The sequence below is a fragment of the Alternaria incomplexa genome (assembly GCF_024043165.1).
Source record: "Alternaria incomplexa strain BMP 0042 chromosome Unknown scaffold_6, whole genome shotgun sequence".
Lineage (NCBI taxonomy): Eukaryota > Fungi > Ascomycota > Dothideomycetes > Pleosporales > Pleosporaceae > Alternaria > Alternaria incomplexa.
This window is the reverse complement of record NW_026249855.1, coordinates 539,460-554,215: the sequence shown is the minus strand read 5'-3', so window position 1 is coordinate 554,215 and position 14,756 is coordinate 539,460. Positions and strand designations below refer to the sequence as shown.

Genomic DNA, 14,756 nt, shown 5'->3' with positions numbered 1-14,756 from the left:
TCCAGCGGGCGACGGCGGTCGCTACACCGAACATCCCAACAAGCCCGTGCTGCGTTGGCAATGCTGCTCATGTTATGGCAACAACAGTGTTGCTACGGATCTTGGCTGTGCGTTCTGCAATAATCACAACAAGTGTGGTTACTGCAAAGTCTGGGATGATGCAAGACAATAAAGAATGCGGATCGATCGGCGGGAAGTAAGCAGCGGCGAGAGCAGTGGTGAGTTCTAATGCCATGAGACTCAGGCCACAATGCTAACCTTGCCAGGTTACATGATTGGACATGATTCTGGAGTTATGGAAGGGGATTTGCTGGAGTTCCGGTGTCTTTCTTGGTTGAGTTCTTCATTTATCCCTCCCCATGATATGGACTCGCCTATAGTCTATTATCTTAGATACCCAGCATACCTCTCTTTTTTTGAGCGTCTTAATCGAGTGCGGCGTTGGCTTCAAGCATAGCGATGGTATCCTGATGCGTTCAAGCGTAGCATGTCCGGTTAGCTGTTGTTTCCAGTAATTCCAATGTACTGTTTACTCTGATTCCACATGAACTTCCTGCTCGTGGTCTTGACTTCAACGTTCGCCGGTGATGAAGCCTCCAATGAAACGCCTGTCAGCTTGTGAGCTGCGCCCACTCTACACATCCGCCGCCTGCGGAGTGGAGTTTTGTCTGCAGCAGAACCCGATATCACCTTCCGTAGCACGACATAGTACCCAAGGCGTAATCGGCAAGTTGGGCGCACGTTGAAATAAGGAGGTGAGACATCGCGGGTGGCACAGTCAAGCATATCGCTCCTTCGCGATTGCCGAGTCCTCTGCTGCGACTGGTTCGCCACTGCAATCTGCTCCGTGAATTGGGACCAGGGATGACACGCAGGAACGCCCAGTGCTGGAAGGCGGCGTTATGGGACGTAAGCCTGCGCGTACGCTTTCTCCGCCTGTGCGTGGCATCAGGATACGAGCCCGCGTCGACAAGAATGATAGTCAAATCTCCCCGTGGACGCTTGGGTGTTTCTTTCCTACGTTTCTGCTCAGTTGCGCAAAACAGAGGACGAGAGGTGGACTCGTGTTGCGCTTACGTGCGCGCGCATGCTCGAAGGATGGCTAGCTGGCCCTGTTCCGCAGGCAGCGCAGCCCGAAACTTTGACTGTATTTGCACAGCCATACCGCACTACTCGGGCTTCGATTTCTGCCTTCTTTTAGTGATTCAATGGGCGAGAAGACATGATTCTTATCTCGTCGGCAAGAGACATGTAGTCAGAATAGAGCCCTGTAGCCCATCTCTGCGCCCTCCAGGGCTGCTGTGCGGCTCTAGATTGCAGGAGCGTTATGCCGGCTGATAATTCCGTGGGACGATTCGTCGTCATCGAGAAGGGCGCGTAGAATGCCCCAGGCTGTCCTTCCGGGTGGCAGCCTAGACTTGCGGGGCAGCGTGAGAAGGGCACTTGGTGTCATCCTCCGCGGATCGTGATCATGAAAACTTGTAGCCATTCTGCAGTGCCAACTTCGCATAGCTGTTGTAGCTGTTTGCATCTGTTTGCAGTTGTGGTTGTCCGCGAGGTTACAAGCCGGCGAGCGGCACAAGCGGATTAAGGACTGGGCGGGTGTCATCCATATTGGGCCTAGCGGATATTTCAAGTTTGAGCTCGCGCCTAACCAAAATATGTGTGATTTGCTAATCTACGCTATATGACTATACCAGCGAGCGTCTAGCAACCATTTCTGCGCGTTCCGAAGCGGAGAGACGCATTCAGGAATGAACAAGTACCAATCACTAGTCTCGTTCGTGGCCAGACAATTCGTCACCTTGGTAGACTCGTAGTACTCTGGATAGAAGCCGGCATATTCCCAGTCAATAATGCCGGTCACGCGACACTGCCCTCCTTCAAGCTTTACTATAATATTTTCAGGCCGAAGATCATTGTGGCTGAGGACATGCTTCTGTGATAGGGGCGGGCAAAGACTTCGGAGGAATTTGATGTAAATTGGGCTTCCATAATGGGGATTGGAGAATTGCCAGTCGTCGAAATCTTCTGTAGTCCAGATAGGGTCGGTTGTGCAGCGAACATTTCTCCTCGCATCTTGGCAGCCTTCTCCTGCCACACCTCCAAGTGGCATGTTGTCGGGACGGGTCAAAGACCGTACTTCGATGAAAATATCGTTCAGCTGTGTTTGGACTGAGCGCTTAAGGGAGTCGTCTAGTTTTGGCCAGACTGCTTCGAGTGTTGTGCCAGGCATGAGAGTCATAAAGACGAGGAAACAGTCACCAAGGCGTGCAAGACCAAGTGGTCTTGGTGCAGGAATGGTGGGTTTGTGTTCCTCGAGGTATTGCAGGGTTGTGTATTCAGTCAAGTCGTCCATCTTCATTATAATCTTGAGAGCAATACCAGGACTGCACTTGAGGACGATACTGTGTTTGCCCAACGGTGGCGTCCAGACAACTTCGCTCTGTTCAACCAATTTGCGGATACTGTTGGCAAGGGTCGATTCGTCGTGGTCGCTTTCAATAAGGCCTCGGAGGGATTCAGAGAACGGGAACAGGACTGTAGCTGAGGTATGACTATAGAGAAATTGTCGAGCATCGTCAGGAAATGGCGAAGTATCCATCTTGCGAGGCTGTGGATGTGGCTCGTCCCAAGAAGGAGCTGCAAGACGTTAGCTTTAGTTTTACAACTAAAGCATAGTGGTGCGAAGCCCACGAACCATCGGACTTTCGCTTAGCAAGCCGACTTGCATACGTAGAGGGGATTTTGGATGCCAGATCTACTTCTGGGTCCGCTTCTAACTCTCTTTGTAGCTTTCTCATAACCATTTTATTCAAAAACAAAGCCGAAGACCTGTCCACAGGGTCGACCCTGTCTGCTCTCTGACATTGAGGATGCATGCAGATGGCGTCTGTGTCGTGAGGTGAACGATGCATAGCGTCTGTGTTGTGAGGTGAAAGAAGATTCGTTTCAGCGCTAGTGTGTTTAGGTGATTTGAAGTCCACAGGTTGATAACTGTCGTGAGTCCTTGCAGTTGTTTGCGGTCTCGGTCAAGTGCGAGGTTCCAAGCCGGTACAAGCGGATCAAAGACGGTGCGATGCTATCCGCATCGGGCCTAGCAGGTACTCCAAGCTTCGATCAACCACAGCGCCAACCCTCTTGTTATCTACACGTATCCATCACTCAAGCATCATTTCAGCAATGCCGCTATCTGTGCTTTCATGGTAAAGCTGCGATCTTCAGGAGTCGGTGCCGTTTGGAGTTTGGCGGTATCTCATGCCTGCGGGTCAGAAAGAAGACTCAGACGCTGTCAAGCCGACAATGTAGCCGTGACTAGTCAGTATCCATCGCTCTCGATAGTCAGGTGACTCCGGGCACGGTCCGGAAGAGCCTGGACGAGAGGCGCATTGGCTTTCGTCAGCCATGTAGGTTGAGTAATACAGAAGCGGGGTATCTTACCACTCTGCTTGGTAGCCTTAGAATGTTCTTTCTTGTAAGAAAACTCCCACGCGACGCGTGACCCGCCAAGCACAAGAAACCTCACATGTGCTAGCTGACCTATAGGTTGCTTCTGGCTTCCTCAACATCAATATTGCCATCGAACTGACTCTCGAGACTGCATGGCAAATACGCTAGCGAGTCGAGCAACACAGCCTCGTCTCCTCTACAGTTACATTGCTCAACCACATTTCTATAGCGATCACCATCATCCAGACCGCCAAAATACCCCGGATGGGCCCATTTCCATCGCGTTCACGAGATCGAGCCGTCGAAGTATCCACACCAATAATGACCTGGTGAAGGGCGTTGTCCACGTCAAATCACAAACCAGAGTCAAATACGTCACCATAAGCTTTGTTGGCAAAACGACCTGTCGCATTGCGAGCGAGCGCAATCCTGCAAACCAGCATATCTCCGAAGTCGAGCTGTTTTGCCAAGAGCAAACGTTATCGAGGAGGGTAACCCCCAGCGCAACCTGTCCCCCTTCGCGGGTAGAGTACCCCTTCGAATTTCGATTTCCAGAAGCAGTGCCAAATGCTACGAAGCTGCAGAATGATACGCCATTCCGACCAGATCCTCTTTTTGAGCACGAGAGTGGTCATCCCCTTCCACCGTCGCTATGGTGGAACGAGAGCACGATATGTAACGAGTACTTTCTGAGAGCACAGTTCGTCACGGAGCAAGCTTCATTCACACTTAGTCCCGTTGTTGTGCAGCAACTCCGCTTTAGCCCGTCGGTTCCGGAGCAAGGTCTATCGCCTACAGCTGCTCTTGTACCAGCACCACCAATACGTTTTGAGCGTAGATCGAGACCATCAACTCCAGATCCATCTAAGCAGCGGCGTAACTCGCTGCGACGGCTCAAGTCGGGCCTGCGTGGTGGGGGGAAAGAAGAAGAGATATCCTCGACGTCGCTGTTAGTACTCAGTGCACCCCCAGAGTATCGCGTTGGTGCTGCCAGCACGATCAAGCTATCACTGCAAGCAACGCTAAGCGACGGTGGTACACAACCAGCACCCGTGTATCTTCGTGGCATCCGCGCACAAGCAATGACACACATCAACTTCCGAGTCCCGCTAGCATCTGCACCAAATGGAGAGATACGCAAAGAGAGCGTCGAAAAGTTCGACCTCTTCAATCAGCGATACAGTAAACCTGGAATAGAACTCACTTTGGATACCATCTTGGAGGGTTTTGAGATCAACAAGATTGTGCCCCCCACATTCAAAACATACGGTATCGCACTTCACTATGACGTCAAGTATGACCTTTTGCTCGAATGCGCGGGCAAAGAGTCGGAGCATGAGATTGATGTCGATAATGTGGTCATCGAGCCGATGACAAGGCCTGGTGGGCATCTTGGGCCGCCGGATGAGATGCCGCCAGTAAGCGGCTCGGATGAGAGCTTCATATTGGAGGAAATGCTCCGGGATGGTGAGCGTGTAGCGGAACAACCACCGCCCTATTACAGATAGAAGATGCAGCTATCGCAATCATCGGTGCTACGTGACCTATTCGATCATTCGTGACAACATGGACTGTGAATGTGAGCAACACAGCGTGCAGTCTGCACTTGCTGGCAACTAACACGTGGCAAGCAACAAAGAGAAACGGCACTAATTTGGAGCTCTCTTTTTCCCCAATCGAGAGGCACGTATAACATAACTCTGATTATCTCGAATACAGCATATATTACTGAAATCGTTCGCACTCAACTCTTGCAACCCACCAACCCCCAAAATACCTCCAACGCATCTATTCAACATATCCACACGCACTACATTATTCCAGCAGTCCTCCATCTCCCCGAATATGCCCCCAAATCCAGGTCTATACATCTGCCCCTGCGGTATGAACGCGGGCGTCTGGCTCGTTGCCGGCGCGAGTAAATGCTCAATGTGCGGTTGGTCGTGGGGCAGGTATGAAGCGGCTCGCGTAGCGGACGAGAAGAGGAAAGATGGGCAAGCTACGGACGGGCATGGAGATCAGAAGAATTAAGAGCCATGTGTAACGGCGTGTTGTTGCAAATACGAGTGGGCAGCTTTCGGAGGAGATGAAGTTGGAAGGAACATCGAGGGTTTATATGTCAATTCTCCTTGGACAAACCTCTGGTCGTCCCGTGATTAAGATGGCCTCGCCAAGGTATGACTCGATGCAAACGCTCTAACCATTGAATGCATGAGTCCGTATGAATGCTTAAATACTTCACACTTGTCATGAGGCGGCTAGCTTACGCTTGCAAGACTCCTCCAACATGTGGCTCACTCAATTTTTTGGGTGTATGAATGCTGAAATACTAACAAGCTTGTCTTTCTACAACAAAACCATACTTTCAGAGATCTTAATATATCATCGATTCGATCGATAAGACACAACAGGCATCACCAACTACGACATCCACAATCTCGGGGACAGCAACATACACTCCCGCGCCGAGAACCCTGCCTTCATATCGAGCAAGTTAGCCAAGTCAAAATCGAATACAACTCGCGCTACTATGGCAGTCTTGCCAGAAGACCACGACAATCTTAGGACCGACTGCAAAAAACGCGAACAAGATGCTTGCAGCTACGGCCTGAATGAGCATCAATTTCCACCAAAGAAGGAGCCATGCCAGCACGAAGAGTGTTTCAAGACACCTACGATTATCGATAAACAGAACGCGAAGGAGGGCGGAGAGCAGGAGAAGGAGGAAAGGCAGGACGGTGGAAAGAGTCCAGGAAACTGACGCGAGAGCGAGAGAAGCCAAACTCCCCTGATGAGGCCGAAGCCAGGATGTGTCGGTAATCTTTTGTATTTTAATCCGGCTATGCCCGACAAAGTTTCAGATCTTGTGGGGATGCATTGAAGTAATGGCAGTGGAATGCTTTTGTCTGAGAAGGTCATCGGAGAATACTCGGCTTAATGTGTGCATTAGAAAATAGATCTATTCGTCTCTCAACATTCTCAGATCCCGTAAAGGGCAACTCCATGTGAGAAGGTACTCGCAACACCCATCACCTCTCCGCAGCAACAAGAAAGAGAAGAAAAGGATATCATATAATCAGACCCAAACACTCATACGTATATCTGCAACATCTCAAGGCTTCACACAAGCAACCATGAGCTTCTCGTAATCGCCGCGCGTCTCTCCTTCTATCCTCTTGACCAAGTCCTTCTTGTAGACCTGCTTGTACGCGTTGCTGACGGCGTTCATAAAGTTCTTGTCCCAGTGGCAGCGGACGACGCGTTGTACGAGGATATCGTCCTTTGTACCGAGGCCAGCCATCGATTCCTCTAGACGGACGGCTTCAGCCTCGGGCCGGTTGGTGGCACGGTGGATAAGTAGGCGGAGTGCATCTTCCATGTGGCCTGAGAAAGCGGACTTGATGACGCTGTCGAGGGACTTGTGGAAGCGCTGCTGATAAGAGTTCGCCATGGCCTTGAGCTGCGCGTCGTTTTTGCTGGTGAGGATCTGGCAAACTTGGGGAACGTTCTTGCTAGCAAAGCCACCCATGCCGGCTTGAAGATCGGTGACAGCCTGCTCAATTTCTTGGGGGTTGACCGGGTATGAGTCTTCTGCGCGGCGGGCCGAGATGATCATGTCGTACATCTGTTCCGTTCCGGCACTTAGGTCGCCCTGAAGGTCTTTCTGTAGCGGCCGTTGGAATAGTTCTTGGTACTTCTGCTTGATGGCGTTGATGTCGGCGTTGCTTCGGCCGATCAGGATGTCGTCCAAGATGACCTCCTTTGTACCCATGCCCTTCATTGCTTCCATGAGGTTGTAGCAGTCGGATACTAGAGGGCCGCGTGCAATTTCGACAAGTCCTTTCGCGAAATAGCCGCTAGTCTCTTTCTCGAGATCTTGGACCATGTTTCGCATCAGGCGTTGGTCGTATTGCGCCCGAATAGTGTTGACCTGGATAGGATCCCTCTTCGCCAAAACCGCGATGAGCGCCTTTTCGTCAGTTCCGAATCCCTTCATTGCTTTGCGGACAGCTTCAACATCTTTGCTGACGTCGATGTTGGCGACCTGCATAGGGCCATAGCCGAGGGAAGCCTGAGTTGGTGGCCCGCCGAAACCCCCTGGCGCACCGAACTGGCCTTGGGGAGGTGGAGCACCGAATTGACCCTGTGGTGGGGGCGCACCGTATTGCCCTGGGGGTGGTTGCTGCCCAAACTGGCCTGGCGGAGGACCAGGTGGTGGTTGATACTGTCCTTGGGGCGGTTGTTGGCCGTATTGGCCTGGAGGTGGCGCGCCATACTGTCCTGGAGGTGGTTGCTGTCCATACTGGCCCGGAGGTGGCTGTTGTTGATATTGCCCAGGTGCGCCATAACCCTGTTGCGGAGGAGGAGCTCCATACTGGCCCTGGGGTGGAGCGCCGTACTGATTTGGCGGCGGCGCACCATATTGACCTTGCGGTGGTTGCTGACCATAACCTTGTTGAGGCGGGTAGCCTCCGTACTGTTGGTTCTGCATTGGTGGCGGTTGTTGATAGCCTTGCTGTGGAGGTGGTTGATACTGTTGATGTTGACCGTAACCCTGTGGCGGCGGGGCTTCTGTAAGATATTAGTACAAGATCAGGCTTCAGCGCCAAGTGTTGCAAGCCATGAAGGATGCAATGATCGCCGGGCTGTGAAGAGAGGGCCTCAACTTACGGCCCGGATACGGCTGCTGATAACCGCCTGGTTGGTTGTAGTTGTAGGACATGTCCAGCTGTAATTTAGGCAGGGTAATGCAGGAATAAGCTCTAGAAGTAGGTAAGACCGACGTGCGACTCGGATAATAAGGCAAGTGGTATGGGAAAGAAGAGGGGGAAATACCGACTGCCCGCTAAAGAGTGGTTTGCACCAAAGGTTGCCGTGGCTGAGTCGTATCGCTCAGCCCTGCCAGTGGTGGGGGTAGGGTCAAGAATTAGTTTGGCTCATGACGAAGAATCTGGCTTGGCATGGTCAGCCATCGGGTTTAGTGGCGTGGTATGCGAACACCTTCTGCCGCGTGGTTGGTACGGTGGGTAAGGCGGCCACTGCCCAACGCTAATCCGATGCTTAATCGGGTCGTTGCCTGTGGCGATGCACGCTCAGAAGACATATCGCAAGAGCACAGCCTCAGGGTCGTAACCATGCGCGAATGAATCTGCACTAGATTGTGGCTACATTGCAACGATAATATATTCGAGATAAGGTTGTGGCGTAGCTAGGACGATTTATAAGGGACTCATTCCACGAAAACAGTTTACGTACGCTGCGCCTTGGCAAGTCACTTGGACCTCACGATCTATGTTCGCATGGAGAACAGCGTCATGCAGTATCTGTGGTACGCGTCTGTCCGCATCATAATGATCGCGCAAAAGTCCGCGTCAACTTGTGGGCTCTCTTTCGCACGAAATACTGCATCGTACCCCCATTCAAGAATCGTCTATATTTTGTAACTCGTGCGTATCACGAAGACAAATGATAGATGATGCGATAATGTGCGATGGCCTCCTCGGCCGCTGGCGCTGGCGCTGTGCCAAGCTTATGTCACAATCCCAAGCTTCCATATGATCGGCAGCCCTTTCTCCTCTCCACCAACAACATCTCTTTACTGCACACCATCTTGAATCACTAACGCCAGGCACCCCAACTTTAATCCCAACCCGCCGGTGAACTTTCGGCCAAGACACTGACATCATAGCATGCGGCGCACGTAGCCCCTCATGTTTTCGCCGTCGATTGCGCATCACGAGTATGCCTTGGCAGTCGGAAGCGATCTTGGGTGAGCACTAATTGGTCAGGAGCACCCATTGAACACTTTAGTTCACCGAGGAAGATTTAGCACGTGCAGGTGGACAAAAAAAACGGGGTGAGAAGAGGACCGATGGAGGCGCATCATGGAAGTATAATAGAGCCAAGCCAGCGATCAATGTCTGGAGGATATTGACATAAGTTGGGTTTGTTGGAACGATTAATCCGAGCTGCGACCAACATCTTTCGAACAACCAACTTACCCGCCATCACCCCGAATTCTGTGATAGACGGGACATAGCCAGCCGCATACGCCATCCAGCATCGCCGATCACCAACCCTGAAACAGGGCACTTCCCGCGAGGCTACACTTAAGCATATCGCGTATAGGAAAGCCAGAGATATAAACGAGAGCAGAGCCGGTGCACGAAACAGTCGCCCTATCAGCCCGTCTTTCATCCATCAAACACTACGATGTCGTCCTACGACTCTGCCAGATCGGGATATCAGCCCCATCCGCAATACTCACAACAACAACCACCCTATCCCACCACACCGGGAGCACCACAACCACAGCAACCAACAAACTATTTCCCACCGATCCCCGAACAACAACCCATCTACTCCTCCTCACCAACATCGCCCTACAACAGCGGCGCAATGACAATGCCCCAACCACACATGCCAACCCACCGCCGCACCTCCTCCTCCTCATCCTACAACAGCCAACGCCCCACACACCTCCAACACACGCCCTCCCAAGCAATCCCAATCCGCCAACCAGACCCACACTCCTACCAATACCAACAACCCACCCATCTAGCTCCCACCTCGTACCCTCCACCCGTTGCCTACGCGCCACAGGCCGCACCCATCTACGCGCGCTCTTCATCGCAGCAAAGCCACTATTCGCACCACAGCACACACGCACACAATGCGCATGCCTATGCGGACGGAGAGGACAAGTACGAGGACGAGCATCATAGACATCATGATCAGCATTATGGGGAGCTGGATCCGGAGACAGAGAGGGAGTATAAGAGGAGGTATGCGCGGGAGAAGGAGGTGGAGAGGAGGCCGACGTTGGGTGGCAGTGTACTGAGCATGATTGGGAAAGTCGGAGGGCTGCTTGGGAGCGATAGGCGGTGATGCTCAAGGGCGGTGGTGTGAGCGGATGTTGAAGGTTTGGAAGCGATACCCCACGGATGTTTCCTTTTGTCTTGCTGCTTCGGCGGTCGTTGTACGATAGTGGAAAGCGCCAGATTAGCGCTATGATATGACGAATTAACTTTTGGATGATTGAATGAAGTAATTGATCTCGAATTCGTCGTGCAATATGTATAAAGGTAGTGCTGCTGAAATCCCCTATAAACGCCTCTCGCTGATAGAGAGGAAGAAACGCTGTCAGACGCCAAGTAGTAATGCAGCCGATGAAACGTCAAAACAGAAACTTTTCGTACTTCAGCGCTTGAAGCCGATATGGAAGTGTTGGCCCTGCCCAACAAGTTTTTCGTGCCCATGTTCTCGCCACTTTCGTTGCCAACATGGAGGTGGCAGATAGGTTGCGATACTGACGCCCCAGCCGCAGCTCGCTGCTGAGGGTGTACGCAGGCCGGTGGCTTGTAGACCTCCGAGAATGTGTTGCCTCGGACGCGACACGGCATTGTCCGGCCCGTCGCGTCGCCTTCTGCCGTCCATTCCTTTCCCGACCCGGTGTAATATGCACTCTATGCGTATACGATTATGTAATTGGCGAGCTCGGTACAGACGATTCGTGGTCGTGATTCGTTCAGCTGAAGGTCTCGCCAATGTGACGCTCGCTTTCGGGTTTCCAGGTGCCTGTTACTAGTTAGTATTGAGGAAACCAGAGACTCGAGACGGGTGTAATGGAAGGATGCGCGCGGCCCGACGTATCGTTCCGCGTGGTACTGTGCAGCGTAGCACGGCACTCACAAGGCGCGATAAGAAAAGATTGTCACGTACCTTCAAAGTTGTGCTTGACATAAGCCATTGGGTCGTCATCCTCGCCAGCGCCCATAGTCTTAATGCCGGGGCTGAAACTGGTGATAGGCAGCACAATGACGTCGCCGACCTTCTTGGGCGCCTTCATGCCAGTGAAGTTCTCCCATGTAATGTTGCCCTTGCTCGTGCTCATGTCAAAGTAGTCGGGGTTGTTGAAGTAGTTGAAGATGGTATCGGTCCAGACGGCGGGCCCAGTGAACTCGATTATGCCCTTGTAGTCCTTGCTGAGTTTGCCGGCGCGCTTGCGGTCGAGTGTCTCCTGTGTGATGTTTGCGACCACATCGACGAGAACAGGGTGGCCAGGCTTAGACTGAATGGTCCACTGGCAGAACTGGACACGCCGAGAGTACCACTGAGCCCAGTCTGGACGATCTGGGTCAGCCTCAATGCCAATGACCATTCCGTAGCTGTTTGCGGGCACATCAGAAGGTATCCAGTCTGACGCGGGCTTCAGTGCCGAAGTGTCAATATCCGAGTAGATGCCGCCACGAGCTAGAAGGATCAGGTAGCGGAAGAAGTCGGCTTTTAGGACAGGCACGGGGAGGGCGTTGTAGGCTTCGATAACCTCGGGGACGGAGGAGTAGAGGTGTCTGATTAGGTGTACCGCGACGTCGTCGGTGATAACCTCGTGGACGAAAGATGGGTGGTGTATGCTCCAGCTGGCCTCTGGCTCGCGGAACATCTCGTCAAACTGACCCTGCGCCGGTGTGTACTTCCACGTCTGCCAAATGTATGCGGGTGTCTTCGCGTCGACGTCGTAGGGGAACTGGTACTCGAGCTGGTCCTTGAGCGGGCGCTCTCTCAGCTCGTCCATGCTGACTTGAGTTTTGGGCTTCTTGCGCGCGGGCACATCGGGAGTGTCAAAGGTCTTGTCTGCCTTTTCCGTTGCCTTTTGCGCCTCTTTCGACTGCTGCTCCTTGGCCTTTGTGCGTTCTCTGTCTGCTGGGTTCACCCAGGCCGTGGGCCGGGGCATTTCCTTTGCATTGCGGAAGTTGGGGGTTGTGCTACCGTGGTGCTGTGACTTGAAGATGAAGAATAGCGTTAGACAGGCCAGGGAAAGCACGAGGGCCTTCTTGAAGGTAAGCATGGTGGCGGGCGCGGTTGAAGAGCCAGGCGAATAATGAGGAGGGGCGTCCTCGGTGGTGGAAACGGCGGGCACAGGTGGAACTCGATAGGGCCTAGGTGGGAAGATATACTATCAAAGCAGACGCCCTGGCTAGGCTTGGGGGTACAGAGTGAAGGCCGGCGCGCTGCTTCGGGAAGTCTTGACCTGGCGGGTGAAAGGGCTAGTGGTTGCGGTCGTGAGAAGGAAATGAGAGGTGGAACGCGCAATTCACGGACACGAGGGAGGAACGAACGACATGGAGAACGGTGAAAGCTGTAGAGGCTACTGAGAGCATGGGCGGCGGCGGCGATACCACGGGCTTTTTGAAAGAACCTCCAAAGGGCCAAAGCCAAGCAGGGGGTCTGCGAGTTTCACGTTCGCAGGCGCGCTAAGAGGCTAGCGTGCCTGTCGCCGGCGAATGTTCCATGGCCGACTCAACATCGCGGCAAAGCTTGTTCCAAATCAGTTGGCGCACCGAGTCGCCTGTAGGAACAACCCTGGTTGAATTACGACGCTGGGACGATCTCTCACGCATTTCCCACGCCTCTCGTGCATGCCGGGTGGAGAGCCTGGGAATGACAGGTATACCTCTTCGCACCTCGTCAGCCTCGAATCCCCACGCCCACCTTGGCTGCGACGACGGGGATGCATGGCAACGGCGATGAAGGCCTCTTTGAGGTCTACGATGGCTACACCCATTACTCCCCCAACGCTTGACTCTGGCCCGTCTTCGATTCATTGTCGCGTTGACGCGCGTTGGCTCCAGGCTCGGAAGGAGCTAGGTGAAACGCCGCGTCCTACCTCTTGGAGCGTAGCCCTCCCGCGTCATTGTGTCCAGCTGCTGCCGCTCCAACATTGTTGGCTGGCCGCCTGCACCGGGCCTCACTCAGCTTCCAGACAGCTGCAGCTGCAGCACTGCGCGTCCGGTTGCTCTGGGACCTATCTGCGTAAGCTCATCGACTACAGCACGCTTCTGCACTTGCCACGCTTACTGGTGGAAGTCTCGAACGGCGTCTTATCGCGACGACGAAGCCGCAGCTTCCTCATCCATCGCAACGTCATCGACACTCTATCTTGGATCCGCCCTCCCCGCCCGCGCGGCTTGGTGTACTAGCAATGCCCCGCCATTGATCCGAGTATTGCAATTCTTCCGACTTGCCATCAGATGCAGAGTGAGAAGGACAGCTGCCGTCCTACAAGACGCGGCTATGTTTCACATTGAGCGACAAGACCGCTGCGTATACGAGGTCGCTGCAAGATCCCCAGGAATAGACAGTCCCGCGAATGGCATGTCAATGTGACAGTACCCCGCGAAATCTATACTATACAGATCGCTTGTCGTCGTCTATCTTACAAACTAACACCCCTCCCTCTCATGAACAACGGTCCGACGGCTCTACGATTCACTCTCGATCGCAGAGGCTTGCACCGAGGCATGACGACAGTACTCCATGGAGATCCATCGGGATCCCTGGAATAACGGCTGCGCAAAAGTAACAACGTAGAGTATGTTGCTTTGCAAGAGTGTCAATGCCCACTAAACCTCCGACCCTTAGTCTTCTCCACAAACCCCACGATTACTCTTCATACCTCAAATCCATCTTCGGTCACTCGCTATCCGTACGCGTCAGCTTCTTCACGTCCAACTCTTGTCAGCGCAAAACGTTACAGTCTCGCGTGTCATAGTTTCAGATACCCGCCGCCGGGAACAACCTTCAACCGAAACGCACCCGTTTCTCGGCTAGGCACACCCGCGCTCAGGTTGGAAAAGCAAACAGCCGCGCGCACCACTGCCGTTGATGCCGTGCAGGGCTGATGGTTTCTGAGGCGGGAGAAGCAAAACACAACGTCTGGGAGCTAACCGTGCCTGAAACTATAATGTATTACGCATCGCGACGTCGACTTCCAGACTGGCAATGCTGGTGAATGATGTTATTTGTCTTGCTACATGACGCTGGACTTCCCATATAGTTGGGCGATCTTAAGGCTTCGCATAGAATGCGAAGATTAGTATCCATATCCAGATACGTATCGGTACAATGATCCACCGCCCACTCCGCCGTCTATGAATAGTATCACTGGCTGCGTAGAACTATCTTTGTATCTTTACCAGCACTCCCCAGCTCCAATCTTCGTATCGCTCACTGCGACATCACGGATGTGTATTATAATCTCACCAAGCAATAAGTCTTATCAAGTAGCGCTATGCTTACACCGCTGCACGTACCCATCTAGATCCCTACCTAACGTACCTGCGTTAGCGAGTTGGGTAGTACAAAAAGTGGATTTACGGTTTTCATTAGCCTCATCTTAAAGATACGAGAAGTATCGTACAGTAGTTTCTCAACAAACATATCGATGATGGGTATAGGGGTTCAGGAGAATCGACGCGTTGGTTTTCCCATGGGTTTCTGCTTCGAACTAATGGTATGTGGCATAT

General features: G+C 52.8%; 5 protein-coding genes across 5 annotated transcripts; 2 read left to right on the top strand and 3 right to left on the bottom strand.

The window, feature by feature from the left end:
* Window positions 1-1,678: 1,678 nt before the first annotated feature.
* J4E90_004748 (uncharacterized protein) lies at window positions 1,679-2,605 on the bottom strand (the record flags this gene model as incomplete). The annotated part of the gene is made up of 1 exon (XM_051434311.1): window positions 1,679-2,605. One exon carries the CDS (start codon window positions 2,603-2,605, stop codon window positions 1,679-1,681), a length of 927 nt encoding a protein of 308 aa, XP_051291567.1.
* Window positions 2,606-3,602: 997 nt separating this feature from the next.
* On the top strand, window positions 3,603-4,958 carry J4E90_004747 (uncharacterized protein; the record flags this gene model as incomplete). The annotated part of the gene is made up of 1 exon (XM_051434310.1): window positions 3,603-4,958. The coding sequence occupies one exon, from the start codon at window positions 3,603-3,605 to the stop codon at window positions 4,956-4,958; it is 1,356 nt and encodes a 451-aa protein (XP_051291566.1).
* Window positions 4,959-5,661: 703 nt separating this feature from the next.
* On the top strand, window positions 5,662-6,211 carry J4E90_004746 (uncharacterized protein; the record flags this gene model as incomplete). Its single annotated transcript, XM_051434309.1, has 2 exons — window positions 5,662-5,665; window positions 5,862-6,211. 2 exons carry the CDS (start codon window positions 5,662-5,664, stop codon window positions 6,209-6,211), a joined length of 354 nt encoding a protein of 117 aa, XP_051291565.1.
* A 351-nt stretch (window positions 6,212-6,562) lies between these two features.
* Window positions 6,563-7,942, bottom strand: J4E90_004745 (uncharacterized protein; the record flags this gene model as incomplete). Its single annotated transcript, XM_051434308.1, has 1 exon — window positions 6,563-7,942. One exon carries the CDS (start codon window positions 7,940-7,942, stop codon window positions 6,563-6,565), a length of 1,380 nt encoding a protein of 459 aa, XP_051291564.1.
* A 3,036-nt stretch (window positions 7,943-10,978) lies between these two features.
* On the bottom strand, window positions 10,979-12,298 carry J4E90_004744 (uncharacterized protein; the record flags this gene model as incomplete). The annotated part of the gene is made up of 2 exons (XM_051434307.1): window positions 10,979-11,028; window positions 11,173-12,298. The coding sequence occupies 2 exons, from the start codon at window positions 12,296-12,298 to the stop codon at window positions 10,979-10,981; spliced, it is 1,176 nt and encodes a 391-aa protein (XP_051291563.1).
* Window positions 12,299-14,756: the final 2,458 nt, after the last annotated feature.